This window comes from Erpetoichthys calabaricus, chromosome 1 (assembly GCF_900747795.2).
Source record: "Erpetoichthys calabaricus chromosome 1, fErpCal1.3, whole genome shotgun sequence".
In the NCBI taxonomy this organism is placed as follows: Eukaryota; Metazoa; Chordata; class Cladistia; order Polypteriformes; family Polypteridae; genus Erpetoichthys; species Erpetoichthys calabaricus.
The window spans coordinates 286944344-286958608 of NC_041394.2; the positions used below are offsets into that span (position 1 = coordinate 286944344).

The window sequence follows — 14265 nt, forward strand, 5'->3', positions numbered from 1 at the left end:
CATCATTAATTACTTCCGTATTCATCGGCAAAACCGGCATTGCGCTGGAAATCTTGAATCTGAAACGATACTCGTTGCATAAGCCGACCCCCAAACTCCAAGCCAAAAATCTAGGACGAAATTTTCGGCTTATATTCCGGAATCTACAGTAATAAAAATGTTGATGTGCTTCCATACATTTATGAGGCACTTTGCAGTTGATGAAGGACTCTGCTACAAGTATAAAATAATTAGTTTGAAACAACTAGTGTGGCGCTAATGTGTCACCTGCTGCATGGCTACACTACACTATCAGTGCATGCTCCCAACCACCACTACGCTTGACTTCAGTGCTGGTTACTTAGAATTTGGTTTATAAATAAAAATGTTTTAACATGTGAAATCTAGTAAAAAGCCACAGATAAAGAAAAGACACTGGATCTTTCGGTCAGGTGAGGTTTTGGCATTTAACCAATCAGTTTTAACATTAAATGCAAAACTGCAACACTCATTTTTTCTATTAAAAATTTTATACAGAGTTTATGCAGATGAAAACAATTTTTGAAAACAAAATCTAAATAAACAACATAGCAGCCTTTGTGAATGTATATTTTAATTATTACTGTGTATTTCTAGCAATAAAATATGTGGTTGTTTTTCATAATTTTGAATCTCATTCCAGTACTGCCAAGTATAATACACTTTGCCCCTGAAGATAGGCCCATTTTGATAGAACTGTACACTTTTCTGATAACTCTGAATTTGAAATGTTTGTTAAATCAGTTTTATCTTGAATATCCTTTTTTTGCTGTAACCATTTACAATGTTTTCAAAAAATCGGTGTAAGGATTGTACTGATCTACACTACCCAATTAAATTTTAACTAATTAAAAAATTAAACAGTTACACAGATCAAAACCAGACTAAAGCCACAAAGAATATGAAATTTATATCCAAGTTCAAAATCGAGTGTGCTTCAATTAGACTTTGAGTAAATGTTAAAATAAAATAATACAACATGTCATGCTTCAGAATGAAACATCCAGGAAAGACGACGATTAACTTTACTTTGCTGAATACATACAGTATGGCCATGCAAAGCAATATTGATTCACTAAGTTAAAAACTGGAAAAACGTTTTGGTTAAAGTCACCTCTTGATCACCATAATGTAACCTCTTTTCTTGGAAAAGGGCTAGTTCCACCTCCAAGGTCTCCATCTGGTCTCGGAGGTCAGAAATTAAGTTATGCAGTGACTAAATGGGTTAAGTAAGTGAAAAACAAAAAAAAAATGTTTAAAATGCAGAAACAAAACAGATGAATAGAATAAAGGAAATGTTTATGTATATAAACAGATGCAGCATATACACGGTCACAAGCAGAAAAATATTTGTGTTTTTTATGTAAGACATTTAGCAAATACACTTAACTGCAAAAATACTAAGTCTACCAATGTGTTAATCTAGACTGCAGCAAACAGAATATGATGGAAGCAATGAGCAGTTAATGTGATTGCTATAAAATGCAATCAATGCTTAAATTCAATAAAATACTGAAGACATTAATGACACTGCACTATAGCAAGTTAATAAAAATGGTTAACAGAAAAAGACACTAATGGGGTAAATGCTAATATAGCACAGCATAAACAGAGTTTGTCAAATTTCATAAAGCACAATTTTGATTATGGTATGGAAGTATAAACTCAGAGGAAATAAGATAAAAATATCAGTTAAATATAAAATGTGTTTTACATTGCTTAATGTTTTTGTAAAGTTACAAATGACTGATATACTAACATATACTAACTGTTCTACTGCTGGTATAATGGCCTTTGCTGCTTCTTATTCTGTTGCTATCTTTAAACCACAACACCTTAAAAGTATAACATTAAAGTCTACAATTTGGCAGAAAATAAAATGTGCCTTAGGTTACATATTGTAGTTCAAATTCTTTATATCACAGAGCATTTGTCTATAATTGCTAGTTGAAGGACAATGTAATTTCACCACAGGCAGTTGGCAGTCCTGCTGTATGTCATTAGAAGTTGCTTTATTTTCTTCTATGCCAAACAATTATCTTGCTGCTAATATTCCAATTAACTGAACATAATCCCGCTCATTTTTTTATCAGCTGTTTATAAATGAGTCACCATAGGCACCACCCAGGTAAACTCGCTTTTATTAACATAAGGCCAATCTACACCTTTAGAATAGTGAAAGCAAATGAACTACCATAGGACATCCCACTCAAACATGAGAAAAACAATCAAATCCAACACAGACAATGACTGACAAGGGACTAGAACAAGAATAAAAATGTGACATGAATGTCTGAATTCTTTGTGCACATCCTTGGTAATAAGTTTCATGTCATAGAGAATATTGTTTGTTGTATGGGAATTGGAATGTAGACAGTAACAGGTTTAGATTAAATGAAAGCACTATCCAAAAAAAATAGAACAAAAAGGGCTAACCGAGTTGTATTAAATTTGTTTCAGTGGCTAACCATACTCTATATCCTTAAACAATTTTGAAGTGTTAGTTTTCCTCTCCTCTTGCATTTATAAACATGTGTGGACACAACAGTGAAAATTCCCACGTTTGCCATGTTAAATCTAAAACATGTTAATTCATACCTGAACTTTCAATATATTCAAATGTATATTTCAGTCTGAATATACAAAACTGACCTGAAAGTTCCAATTCTTTCAGTGCTACTCTACATCAGCAGTTCTCAACTAGGGAGCCTCAAGATGACTGAAAATAATAATAGCAGCAAAATAATGCATTCAAATCACGAAAAAATCAAGCTACAGTAGGGGTGTCTTTTTAAAGCAGGGCTTACACCAAAATTTCAAACATACTGTTGTGATGTGAGATTTTGCATATAACTTGATAAATATTTTGTATGTCTTTATTCATAATTTAGGCAAAGCAATGTAATTTAGTGTTACTTTGGTGAAAGGCATTCGTGTTTGTCCCCCCTTTCACGACTGAGTTTCTTTGAATTTTACGACAGAGTTGGGGGGTGTGCTTTAAACCAGTTTGGCGAGTGTTTCTCTGCTAAAGTCTTTCAACCCCCGTAAGGAAGCCAGGTTACTTTAACATATGGTCTTGGGGGGTGGCAGGTTTTAAGATGTTGTATTCCCCCATTGGTTTGAAGTATGGCTGTTTGGAATTGGCTTGGATCAGAAGCTTTTAAGTACCATGATGTCCTATTGGCTCTAGGGTTTGGACAGAGAATCTATAAATCTGCTTGCTCAACCACATTCTCTCTCTCTCTTACTAACCAACAACTGATGAAGACTATCACACCATGACCTGAAAGGACAACAGAATGGAAACCACAGTTTAGCAGCCATACTGGAACAGGCATACGGCCTGTTCTGAAGAAAGCTGAATGATGCTTTAACTAGAGACATTTTAAATAACTACAAGTCTGTGTGCCGCCTGAAACTACACATCACCATTTAATCAGGTTGTATGGTTTGCAATATTCAAATGTACGTTGCATATTGTTATTATTTATGAATATTATCAATAGTACATTGTTTTATGTGTAACTTAACTCCTGTTTGTCTTTTTACTATACCTAATTGCCTATAGATATAGAAGGGAAGGTGGGGATAAGTTATATACTACTGTATAATACCTTATAAACAGTGGCAAGTCTGTGAGATTAGGCATTCTGACAAAGGCTACATATTAATAATACAATAGGGGAAAGTAGAGCAATATATTACTCTACCAAGACAAAACACATACCAAACTTGCTGACATAGCTGTTTATTGCTGCTATTTTCTGTGGCATTCCGTCAATGCAGGACAGCCCCTTCAATTCAGACTATAATGAACTATTCCATGTTACTGCCACATTACCGTGAAACTGGAATCGAAGCCTGAAGAATAAACTTACAATACAGCGAAGAAAAGAAGATTGCAGTGTTGGAGCATCAAATTTCAGACTAGTAAATACTACAATATACAAGTTAATGAATAGAAAACAAAATGAAAACAGCCAAGGAGATTAAAAAACGATCTGATAATGTTCAGTCAGAGTATCCAACACTATTCATGCTAATGATGATAGCATCATCTATTACAATCAGAGATGGGCAAACTACAGCCTGTAGCACAGGTGCCAATTTTCTGGGCCTTGTGAAGTGCTCTTAACAAGATGATGCTGTAGTTGGCTGGTTGTAAGCATATTAAGTTGTCATGCAGTATCTTCTAAAAGGTAATTAAAGAAAGAAAAAACAGGTACTGTCTGCAGAGGGGAAATGTGTATGTTTTTAGTGGTTTGCTTGCCTTTGTTTTGTTCATTTACTTTTTAAAGACTATGAGATTATGTGTGGCGATTTAATCAGCAAATGGATTTCATTGGCAGCAGCAATCAGACTGCATATATCAGTATAAACAGCGCCATTTACACATGTGAAGTAAGGAGGTTAAAAATAGATTGATAAAAACTATAATTATTTGTGTACCATATGCAGGTCAGGTTGATGCACATTGCTCATGATTCGTTTCCAAGGCTTTGCAAATCTTATGTGCACATGACATCATTATGAGGCATCAATTTCATTTTTGAGCAGGCCTTTTAACAAATTAATAATAATACATTTTATTTATATAACGCCTTTCCCATGCTCAAGGCACTTACAGAATATAATAAAGAACGGCAGTGTATACAGTATATAGCATTGTAGAAACCAGATAAATAAATAAAGAAGATTAAGACAGTGAATTCTGGAAAAAAAAAAGACAACATAATTGATGGTCTAGCACACACACAGGTTACATTAGCATCTTGACAGAGAGGTAAACTGAGAGAAGGGTAGTAAAGTCAAGTAGAGCTAAAAACCTTCCTGAACAGATGAGTTTTGAGTTGTTTTTTAAAAGAATTCGTGGAGTCAGCTGACCTGATTAATTTCGGTAGGTCATTCCAGAGTCTGTATATATTAATGCTACTAAACGCCAAGTACAGAAGTGTGCTAAGATACTCATTTTCACAATAAGTTGTTGTGAGGTCCAGCATCTCTTTTCATCATAATCATTTCATTGGCCATGGCCAAAACAATAGCACAAAGTTTCTATTAGCACAAATTAGAGAGTTTTTAATAAAATGTTTATAATTAAACCATTTCTTAGAACAGCTATTTTTAAAGTTAAGGTCTACCATCAAAACTTTTCATAAGGACAAGCCATTCAGCCCAACATACCTTGCCAATCTCCAAAATAATATCAAGACTAGCTGTGAAGGCCCCTAAAGTACTATTGCCACCCACACTATTTAATAACTTATTATTCCATGTCTCTATGGTTCTCTGTGTGAAGAAAAACTTCATAATATTAGAGCGAAATTTACCTTTAACATGTTTCCAACCGGGTCCCTGTGTGCCTGTTAAACTCATTTTAAAGTAACAGTCTCGATCCACTGTACTACAGACAGATTTCTAATTAGTGAACTTGGTAGACTTTGGGAGTCAAAAACAAAAGTTTTACATACTCTTGTTGACCTTTTATTCTTTGAATTTTGCTCATGTGGAAAAATTGTAAATAAGACAATATCCACAGATATGTGAAATACCCTTGTCATTAAATTCAGAGGAAAAGGCAAGATGGCGTCGATATGTCACAAGGGAGCGAAGCGAGTGCAGAAAAGAAAACACTCGGCAGACGATGTTTTGCACATTATCGCTGAGTCGGACTCTGATTTTTCAGAATCGGATTTTATTGACAGTGATCAGGAATCGAGCAAGAGAGTGAGAAGCCAGCATCAGCTGATCGGACACCAGCCGATGCCGTGCCAGCTGAACGCATTCGCGTAGCCGATGCAGCTATGGCAAGGTTTGCGTGGGAGGAATACCCAGACATTGATCCGTGGGAGCCGAACTGGCTACCGGACTTCACAAGACAGCATGGCTTGCTGTTGGACACACCAGATCACCCGCTGCTGGACTACTTCAGGCTGCTCTCTCCTGATGCTGCTTTTCAGCTACTGTCAGACGAGAAAAACAGGTAGGCAGAGAAATTTTTTGAATCGCGGGCTGCGCTTGCATCGCATTGATAGCGTGCGTTGCCTTGGTTCTTTTGATTCCAAATCTGGTTGCATGTGGCAGCTAATGGTATGTTTGTTATCCAAAACCTGGAAAAGCTAATGCTCAAATTCAAGTATTTCACAGTTTAAAGAATTATTTAATGAAATTAGAAAAAAACTAGCTAATTAGCAATAGTATTGCTGTCTTATAATTATTTCAAAGACCATGGGAAACGGCAGATGACCGGTGACTTAACACCGTGAAGCGTTGAGTGTACAATGTCATTACCCAAATTCTATGGACAATTGTGCTGCCCCGCAGATAAGTCGATTCTGCTTTTTGAATGAATTTTAAGGCATACATTTTTTGACTTATACGCGAGTATCTACGGTATTTGTTTTCTTCTGTCTTTCATTGTGTATGATGGGATTGTGGTGGATGTTACAATTGGTTGTTTTATTAATCTGCTTTTGCATGCAATTGTTTGTATTGTGTTTATTTTAATGCTATTTTGTACAGCACTTTGGCGCAACCTCTGTTGTTTTATATGTGCTTTTATAAAAAAAAAATCTAATCTACTAATTCCTTTTATAATTTTAAACACTTCAATCATGTCTCCTCTTAATCTCCTTTTGCTTAAACTGAAAAGGCTCAGCTGTTTTAAGCTTTCCTCATATCTCATTCTCTGTAGCTCTGCAATAAACGTAATTGCTCTCCTCTGCACTTTTTCTAATGCTGCTATGTCTTTTTTTGTAGCCTGGAGACCAGGACTCCAATACTCCAGGCATGTTTTATAATGTTTACACATAAAGTCTCTTGACTTGTACTCTACACACATTGTGCTATATAATCTAGCATTTTGTTAGCTTTATTGATAGTTTCCAAAATGATGTGCATGTCAAATAAATTTGAAAAAAAATTTACAAAAACAGTATTATTGTATACAGTATATAATGCATTTTTATGCCATCAAAGTATTCAGAAACTCTTAACTGCAAGAGCTCTAATCAAAGTCACTGGCAACATTCAAGTACATGGGTCTTTTTCTTTTTTCTTAAACTTGCTGATTACTTCTTATATATATGAAATACTCTGTTTTTCACTACAATCAAGCTGTCTACCATAAATACTTATGTTGTTTTTTGATAAACTAACTATGATATATGAAAGCCAAAATAAATCAGTACGGTATCATATTTTCTCTGCAAATGAATACTTTGAATCAGACAGGACATAGAAATTAATTAGAACAAATGTCTAATTATATACAAAAATCACTTACCATCTTGAAAGTTGTTTAAACACATTTTTAATAATTGTTAATATTAAATCGATCATCGTAAAAATCAGCCGATTTTCATAAGTTTAAAAAAAACGAACAGTGAATTCCAATATATTACGCAAAAAAATTCTATTAAAACAAATAAGTAAAAAAAATTTTTTTAGAATCACACCTCATTGTCTTTGAACCTCTCATCCAGGTCTAGTCGGTCTTTCTCCATAGCAGTTAGTTTTAGTTTTAAATTGGAAACTTCAGCCATAAGATCCAACTTTTGGGTCTCCAAGGCAGTTCTGCTCAAAAGCTCCTATAAAAAAAAAAGTTAGAAGATGGATAAATTAATACACGCTTGATTAAAATAACTGAACGCAACTTTCTTTGAAGAAACCTATGTAAATGAAACATGAAAATGATCAAGTTGTTTTTTTTTCACCTTCCTTTTTAAAAAGTCCTCATTTTCCATTACTAAACATATGTCATCATATATGAAAACCAATGCAAGAGATGGTGCTCACAAATGTTTTAAGGTATGAAATTAAACAGATTTAATACATTTTTATTCAAAAGGTAACCATGGCTCTCTCCATTTTTCCATAGAAAAACATCCTCAATTTGCACAGATACAGTATAATTCCTTCACAGCAATCTGTGTTCAAATATTGTGTTGTAACACTCTAAGGATAACTAACAATAAACTCAAAGTGAAAATTTAGTATTTGCTAAACTGAAGAAATATTTTTTCAACTTTATTTTAACACATTCCCATAAACAAATATATTAATCTGATGAAAAGTTCAGAGTGACACAGACAATATCAATTCACAGTAAGACCACAGAACATAAGGTAACTGGGAACAAGCAGAAGAAATCAGTACTGAACTCTGCATATTCTGATCTTCTGTTAAGATTGGTTTCATTTGTTTCATTCATAGTAATATTTTGATTTGATCAAGCAATGAAGCACATACGTTATTTTTGTGGCTTTGTAGAAGCAAGGTTTAGTATTATAATGAGAACACACTATATTTAAATAAAGCACACAGATAGCACTGTACTCACTTTTTTGTTGCTTTTGCCACTATAAAAATGTAAGTAATCTATATGTCTAATGCAAAAGTATCTGCAAAGTCTATTTGGTGTATTTTTAATTACATACAGAATAAATTAATAAATATACATAAATTAATTACATCATAAAAGGTCTTCTTTTAAAGTCCTAATGGCATATTCCAAATTTTGTGAACTTCTGTGCAGTGACTTAGTTGCTGATATTGGCCTTAACAAGTTTAAACTTTAAAAGCTAGAAGCTGAATAGTTGGAATTCACCCAAACCCCAATTGGTGCTTAAGACTAATGAGTGAAAGTTGTCAGGACAATTCCACAAGAATCAATCTGTTTGTTCTCTGTTACTGTTTAGACAAAATCACTTACCACAGAACCACACCAAAAAACAAACAAAAAAAAAACCTGAAACATCACACTGACACAACAATTCCAGCCCTTTACTTCTTCTTAGGTATGATGAGACATAAAGCTGGATTTAGTGGATTTTCTGCTATTATTCTCTGCACATCCTGTAAGGCTCTGTCAGAAAGCATTTGATAAGGTGCCACATGAGAGGTTGGGCATCAAATTAAAAGAAGTAGGAGTTCAGGGTGATGTTTTTAGATGGGTGCAGGATTGGCTCAGACACAGGAAGCAGAGGGTGATGGTGCGAGGGACCTCATCAGAACTGGCCGATGTTAAGAGTGGTGTTCCACAGGGGTCAGTGCTAGGGCCGCTGCTGTTTTTAATATACACTGTATATATATATATATATATATATATATATATATATATATATATATGATTTAGATAGGAATATAAGTAACAGGCTGGTTAAGTTTGCAGATGATACCAAGATAGGTGGATTAGCAGATAATTTGGAATCCGTTACATCATTACAGAAGGACTTGGATAGCATACAGGCTTGGGCAGATTTGTGGCAGATGAAATTTAATGTCAGTAAACGTATAAAGTATTACACATAGGAAGTAAAAATGTTAGGTTTGAATACACAATGGGCGGTTGGAAAATCGAGAGTACACCTTATGAGAAGGATTTAGGAGTGATAGTGGACTATCGACTTCCCGACAGTGTTCAGAAGCCATTAAGAAGGCTAACGGAATGTTAGGTTATATAGCACGATGTGTGGAGTACAAGTCCAAGTAGGTTATGCTCAACCTTTGTAATGCACTAGTGAGGCCTCATCTTGAGTACTGCGTGCAGTTTTGGTCTCCAGGCTACAAAAATGACATAGCAGCACTACAAAAGGTCCAGAGAAGCGCGACTAGACTGATTCCAGGGCTACAGGGATTGAATTATGAGGAAAGCTTAAAAGAGCTGAGCCTATACAGTTTAAGCAAAAGAAGATTAAGAGGTGACATGATTGAAGTGTTTAAAATTATGAAGGGAATTAGTACAGTGGATTGAGACTTGTTTTAAAATGAGTTCAGCAAGAACATGGGGACACAGTTGGAAACATGGTAAGGATAAATTTCGCACAAACATTAGGAAGTTTTTCTTTACGCAAAGAACGATAGACACTTGGAATAAGCTACCAAGTAGTGTGGTGGACAGTAAGACGTTGGGGACATTCAAAACTCGACTTGATGTTTTTTGGAAGAAATAAGTGGAGAGGACTGGCGAGCTTTGTTGGGCTGAATGGCCTGTTCTCGTCTACAGTATTCTAATGTTCTAATGTTAGGTTGGATGGAGAATGTTGGTGGGCAGCTATTTTCAGGACTCTAAAGAGATGCACTGTTGAGTTTAATTCCAGGTCATGGAAATGTCCTTGAGCTGCCCAGCCAGAGTTGTACCATAGCCACAAAACGGACAGGGAACATTCCAAAACTGAAGCTATAGCAGACGATAAAGTTGAAAATGATGACACAGAAGAACTTTTGCTGGAAAAAGGAGTCATGTCTGTTGTCTGGAGATACTTTGGATTTAAAAGGTCGGATGTGGACCATTATGTTAAAATGTGCGAATACGGTTTCTATACTACTGGATAATACTGCAAGCCAAGTTGTACTTGTTTTATTTTTTTCAATACTGTGTAATGTACCCGGGTACTGTGTAATAGTGTGACGACGTCTTGACTCTATTCTCGATATTTCCACTTTAATCTTGACGCTTATGATGAGAATAAAGTCGACATGTTGACTTTATTCTCACTGTTTGTCGAGATTAAAGTCGACATGTTGACTTTATTCTCGTAATTTGTTATTAAAGTAGAGCATCGTAAACTAAACTTCTTAAAATAACATCTTAAACTAAACATCTTAAAATAAAGTAGCACATTAAATGCTTTGTGTTAAGTGTTCCCGGAGCCTTATTAATCGCTACGTGCTTCTTAAACTGACTTCCTCTTGCTCTAAGAGGAGGAGCAGGTAGCACACAGAATACATTAATTTCATGATATTCCTGCTCCCTGATCATTTAGAATGCTAAGATAAATACTTGATATAATTTTCATGATGAAATGCATTCAAGTAGGTATTAATTATGTGGGGGCACGGTGGCGTGGAGATTGCGGTCCTGGTTGTTTCCCGCTTTGAATTTGCATGTTTTTCTGGTGGGTTTACTTGGCGTGCTTTAGTTTCCTTTCAAAGTCATGTAGGATGTGGGGTTTTGTTATGCTAGATTAACCCTGCTAGTGTATGTATTGCTTGTATTCACCCTGCGATGTGCTGGCGCCATGTTCAGGATTTGCTCCTGCCTCGCACACAATGCTTACTGGGATGGGCGCAACCCTGAATGGAGGGCATAATTAAACATGTATTACAATTTTTTTTTTTTTTAAGTTCTGAACACTCCGTGGTCTAAGTTTATAATATATTAAACTATGTTTAATTTCATAAAGACATTTATCGTGTGGTGATTGGTTATGTGGAGAAAGAAAAAGGAAAGATAGGAACTGCAGGTTTGGTACATCAGACAGACAGCACACATGAAATAAAGAAAGTCCGTTCAGAAGAACATGCATTGAATTCTGTGTTTGTGTCTCCGACCACCAGATCACAAAACCAATATTTACACAATATTTAAGTTAAACCTGTGCGATACCCATTCATACATCCAGATTTTTGGAGCCTCGTCACACCTGCCATAAAGTTCTCTACACTGAACGTACACCTGGGGACCCCTTACTGTGAGGGAGCAGCACTACCATGCATGTTTAATACCTGCTTTAATGCATTTCATCATGAAAATTTATCTTAGCATTCTACATTTTCAGAGAGCAGGAATATGATGAAGTGAATGTATTCTGTGCGGTGATCGCTGCCGGCGCCTCCTCTTAGTGCAGAGAAAGTCAGTTTAAGAAGCGCTAGCGATTAACAGCTGGGTCGGGGAACACAACACAAAGCATTTAATGTGCTACATTAACTTATGACGGGATTTGAGAAAATCTAGTGAATTAAACATTGATTTTAGGATTAAGTTTAGTTTACGGCATTCTACTTTAATGACAAAATAAACTATTAGAATAAAATGGAAACGTTGACTTTAATCTCGACATATAGTTTTTTTTTTTTTTCTTCACTGTGGCCCTAATACGCTTCCGTAGGGCTATACCACAAATAGCATTGAAAATGCAAGTTGCAGTTTTATTATTTATGTATATAGCTTAGCTGGAAGCAAGGACCATATTAATGCAGTTTGCCTTAATGATGGTTCAGTTGGTAAAGATGTCATCACCAAGCTGCACTTGTTTTATTTTATTTTAATTTGGTGAATACTGTGTAATGCACCTGGGCTTTGAAGTCTTGGAAGTAATAGTATTATTACTGGAAGTTGCACTATTATTTTTTGTATTGTTATTATCCATCCATCCATTTTCCAACCCGCTGAATCCAAAGACAGGGTCATGGGGGTCTGCTGGAGCCAATCCCAGCCAACACAGGGCACAAGGCAGGAACCAATCCCGGGCAGGGTGCCAACCCACCGCAGTATTGTTATTATTTATTAGTTTAAATATTATGTAGTTTAATGATGGTAAAGTTGTTTAAAAAGTCACTAACGTGTCAGCGGACAGAGATTGTTAACATTAACGAAGTGTAGTTGGTTTACAAAAAATACTTACTATTTATTCCTTTTCTAAGACATGTTCAGTGCAATACAACTTTTGACAAGCACCTCTGGATATTTTACTAAGTCTAAATGCCTCTTTGGGTGGTTAAAAATATGTTGTCAAAATTTAGTTTAAGTCGTTTGCAAACTTTGTTCAATAAAAAGGTTCTATATTTTGACTGCATCTGTCATGCAATGTGATTCCTTCTCTTCATTAGTGCCACCCCCTTGAAAACTATCACTTTATGGGGCAATGCAAACCTGTATTAATACTTGTGTGCACATTAAAATGTTTTTTTGTACAATGTACAATTCTCATGACAGTGGAATAGGTTATTGTTCGCCAGTAATTGCACTGGAAAATCTGGTTAACATCCACTCATGCACGGAAAAAAAATACCATCCAATACCATGAAACTGGTATAATTTTGAAAAATACCGTGATATAGAATTTTGGTCATACCACCCAGCACTATGATGAACAATGCCTTGTTTCCTCCAGACAGAACTCTAACCTTGTTTTCTGTAGACCAAAGAATCTCGTTTCTGAGACTTTCTTGAGTTCCTTGGATGACTTTTGCATACTCCAATCAGGCTCAATATGTCTTTTACTGAGAAGAGGCTTTTATCTGGCCACTCTGTCACATAACCCAGATTGGTGGATTGTTGGAGTGATGGCTGTCCCTTTGGAACTTTCTCCCATCATCACAAAGGTTCTCTGGAGCTTAGCCAGAGTGACCATTGAGGGTTCTTGGTCACCTCTCTAACCTTGGCCCTTCTCTCACGATAGCTCAGTTTGGCTGAGTGTCTCTCTCTAGGAAGAATCATGATTATTTGATTATAAAGGCAGGTGTGCTCTTGGGAACCTTCAATGCTGCAGGAATATTTTGTAGCCATCCCTAAAACTGTCCCTTAGTATAGTAATGCCTCTAAGCTCTGCAGGAAATTTCTTCAAATTCATGGGTTAGTTTTAGCTTTGATATCCATTATCAACCGTGGGACTATTATTTTTGGCTAGTCGTCAAAATATTACTAATGGAAGGAACTGAATATGATTATACATTAATACTTTTATCAATGTGACAAATTCACCACTATATTACTGTTAATGCTAGAATTTACCTATATTTCAAGGCTTAGTTTCATAATTCAGTTGTCTGTGCAGTTTAATAACTTATTCAGATCTCTATTAGCCATTTCTTTATAAAAGTATCTATTGTGCAGCTATAGTATCATAAACAACCTGTCATCATTTCCTCTCTTTACTTCTAAACAGTGGGGTGCTGGAGAAACTGGAGTACAGAAAATGATTCACCCATTATTAAACTTATTTAATCAAATTTAGAATTACATACAGGTTGGTTCAGCCTATCAGAAAATTATAAAAAAACAACCATTATCATTATCAGTCTACAACAGGGAACCAGTCTAATGCAATTAACTTACACAAGGACATATCTAAATAGCCAATCAACTAATCTCGCAAAAGTCCCTTCTTCATTGACCTTCAATTGGAAAACTCAGGAACCCAAGTGGTAAACAGACTGGTTTACGTCAAGAAAAAGAGTGTTTCATCTTTGCCAAGTAATGTATATGGAAATCAGCTCATAGTCTATAATTTTCATAAATAGGTGTGTCCTTAAAGAAACAGCAAGAGAAGATCTATAGCTGTCCTCAAGTATATTTATTATTTGCTTTGATGTACTCTTTTGTTCTAATCCACCCCCTGGAATGAAGTACACAGTATCTGGTATGCTGCTACACAGGAAAAATCATGTAGTACAGTCACACTTACTGTTCAAATACTGTTAAATAAATATCTCTCCCACAGAAATATTTTACACAAGTGCTGT

General features: G+C 35.5%; 1 protein-coding gene across 3 annotated transcripts in view; it reads right to left on the reverse strand.

Annotated features, from left to right (window-relative positions):
* ppfibp1b (PPFIA binding protein 1b) overlaps window positions 1-14265 on the reverse strand; it is a 229520-nt gene that overhangs the window by 105179 nt on the left and 110076 nt on the right. For 2 of the 3 annotated variants that reach the window (XM_028816186.2, XM_051934519.1), the window contains exon 6: window positions 7476-7607. In XM_028816186.2, coding sequence (XP_028672019.1) covers window positions 7476-7607 — 132 coding nt within the window. Of the gene's footprint in view, window positions 1-1132; window positions 1235-7475; window positions 7608-14265 lie in introns of all 3 variants that reach the window. The other variant, XM_051934515.1, reaches the window with a different exon arrangement.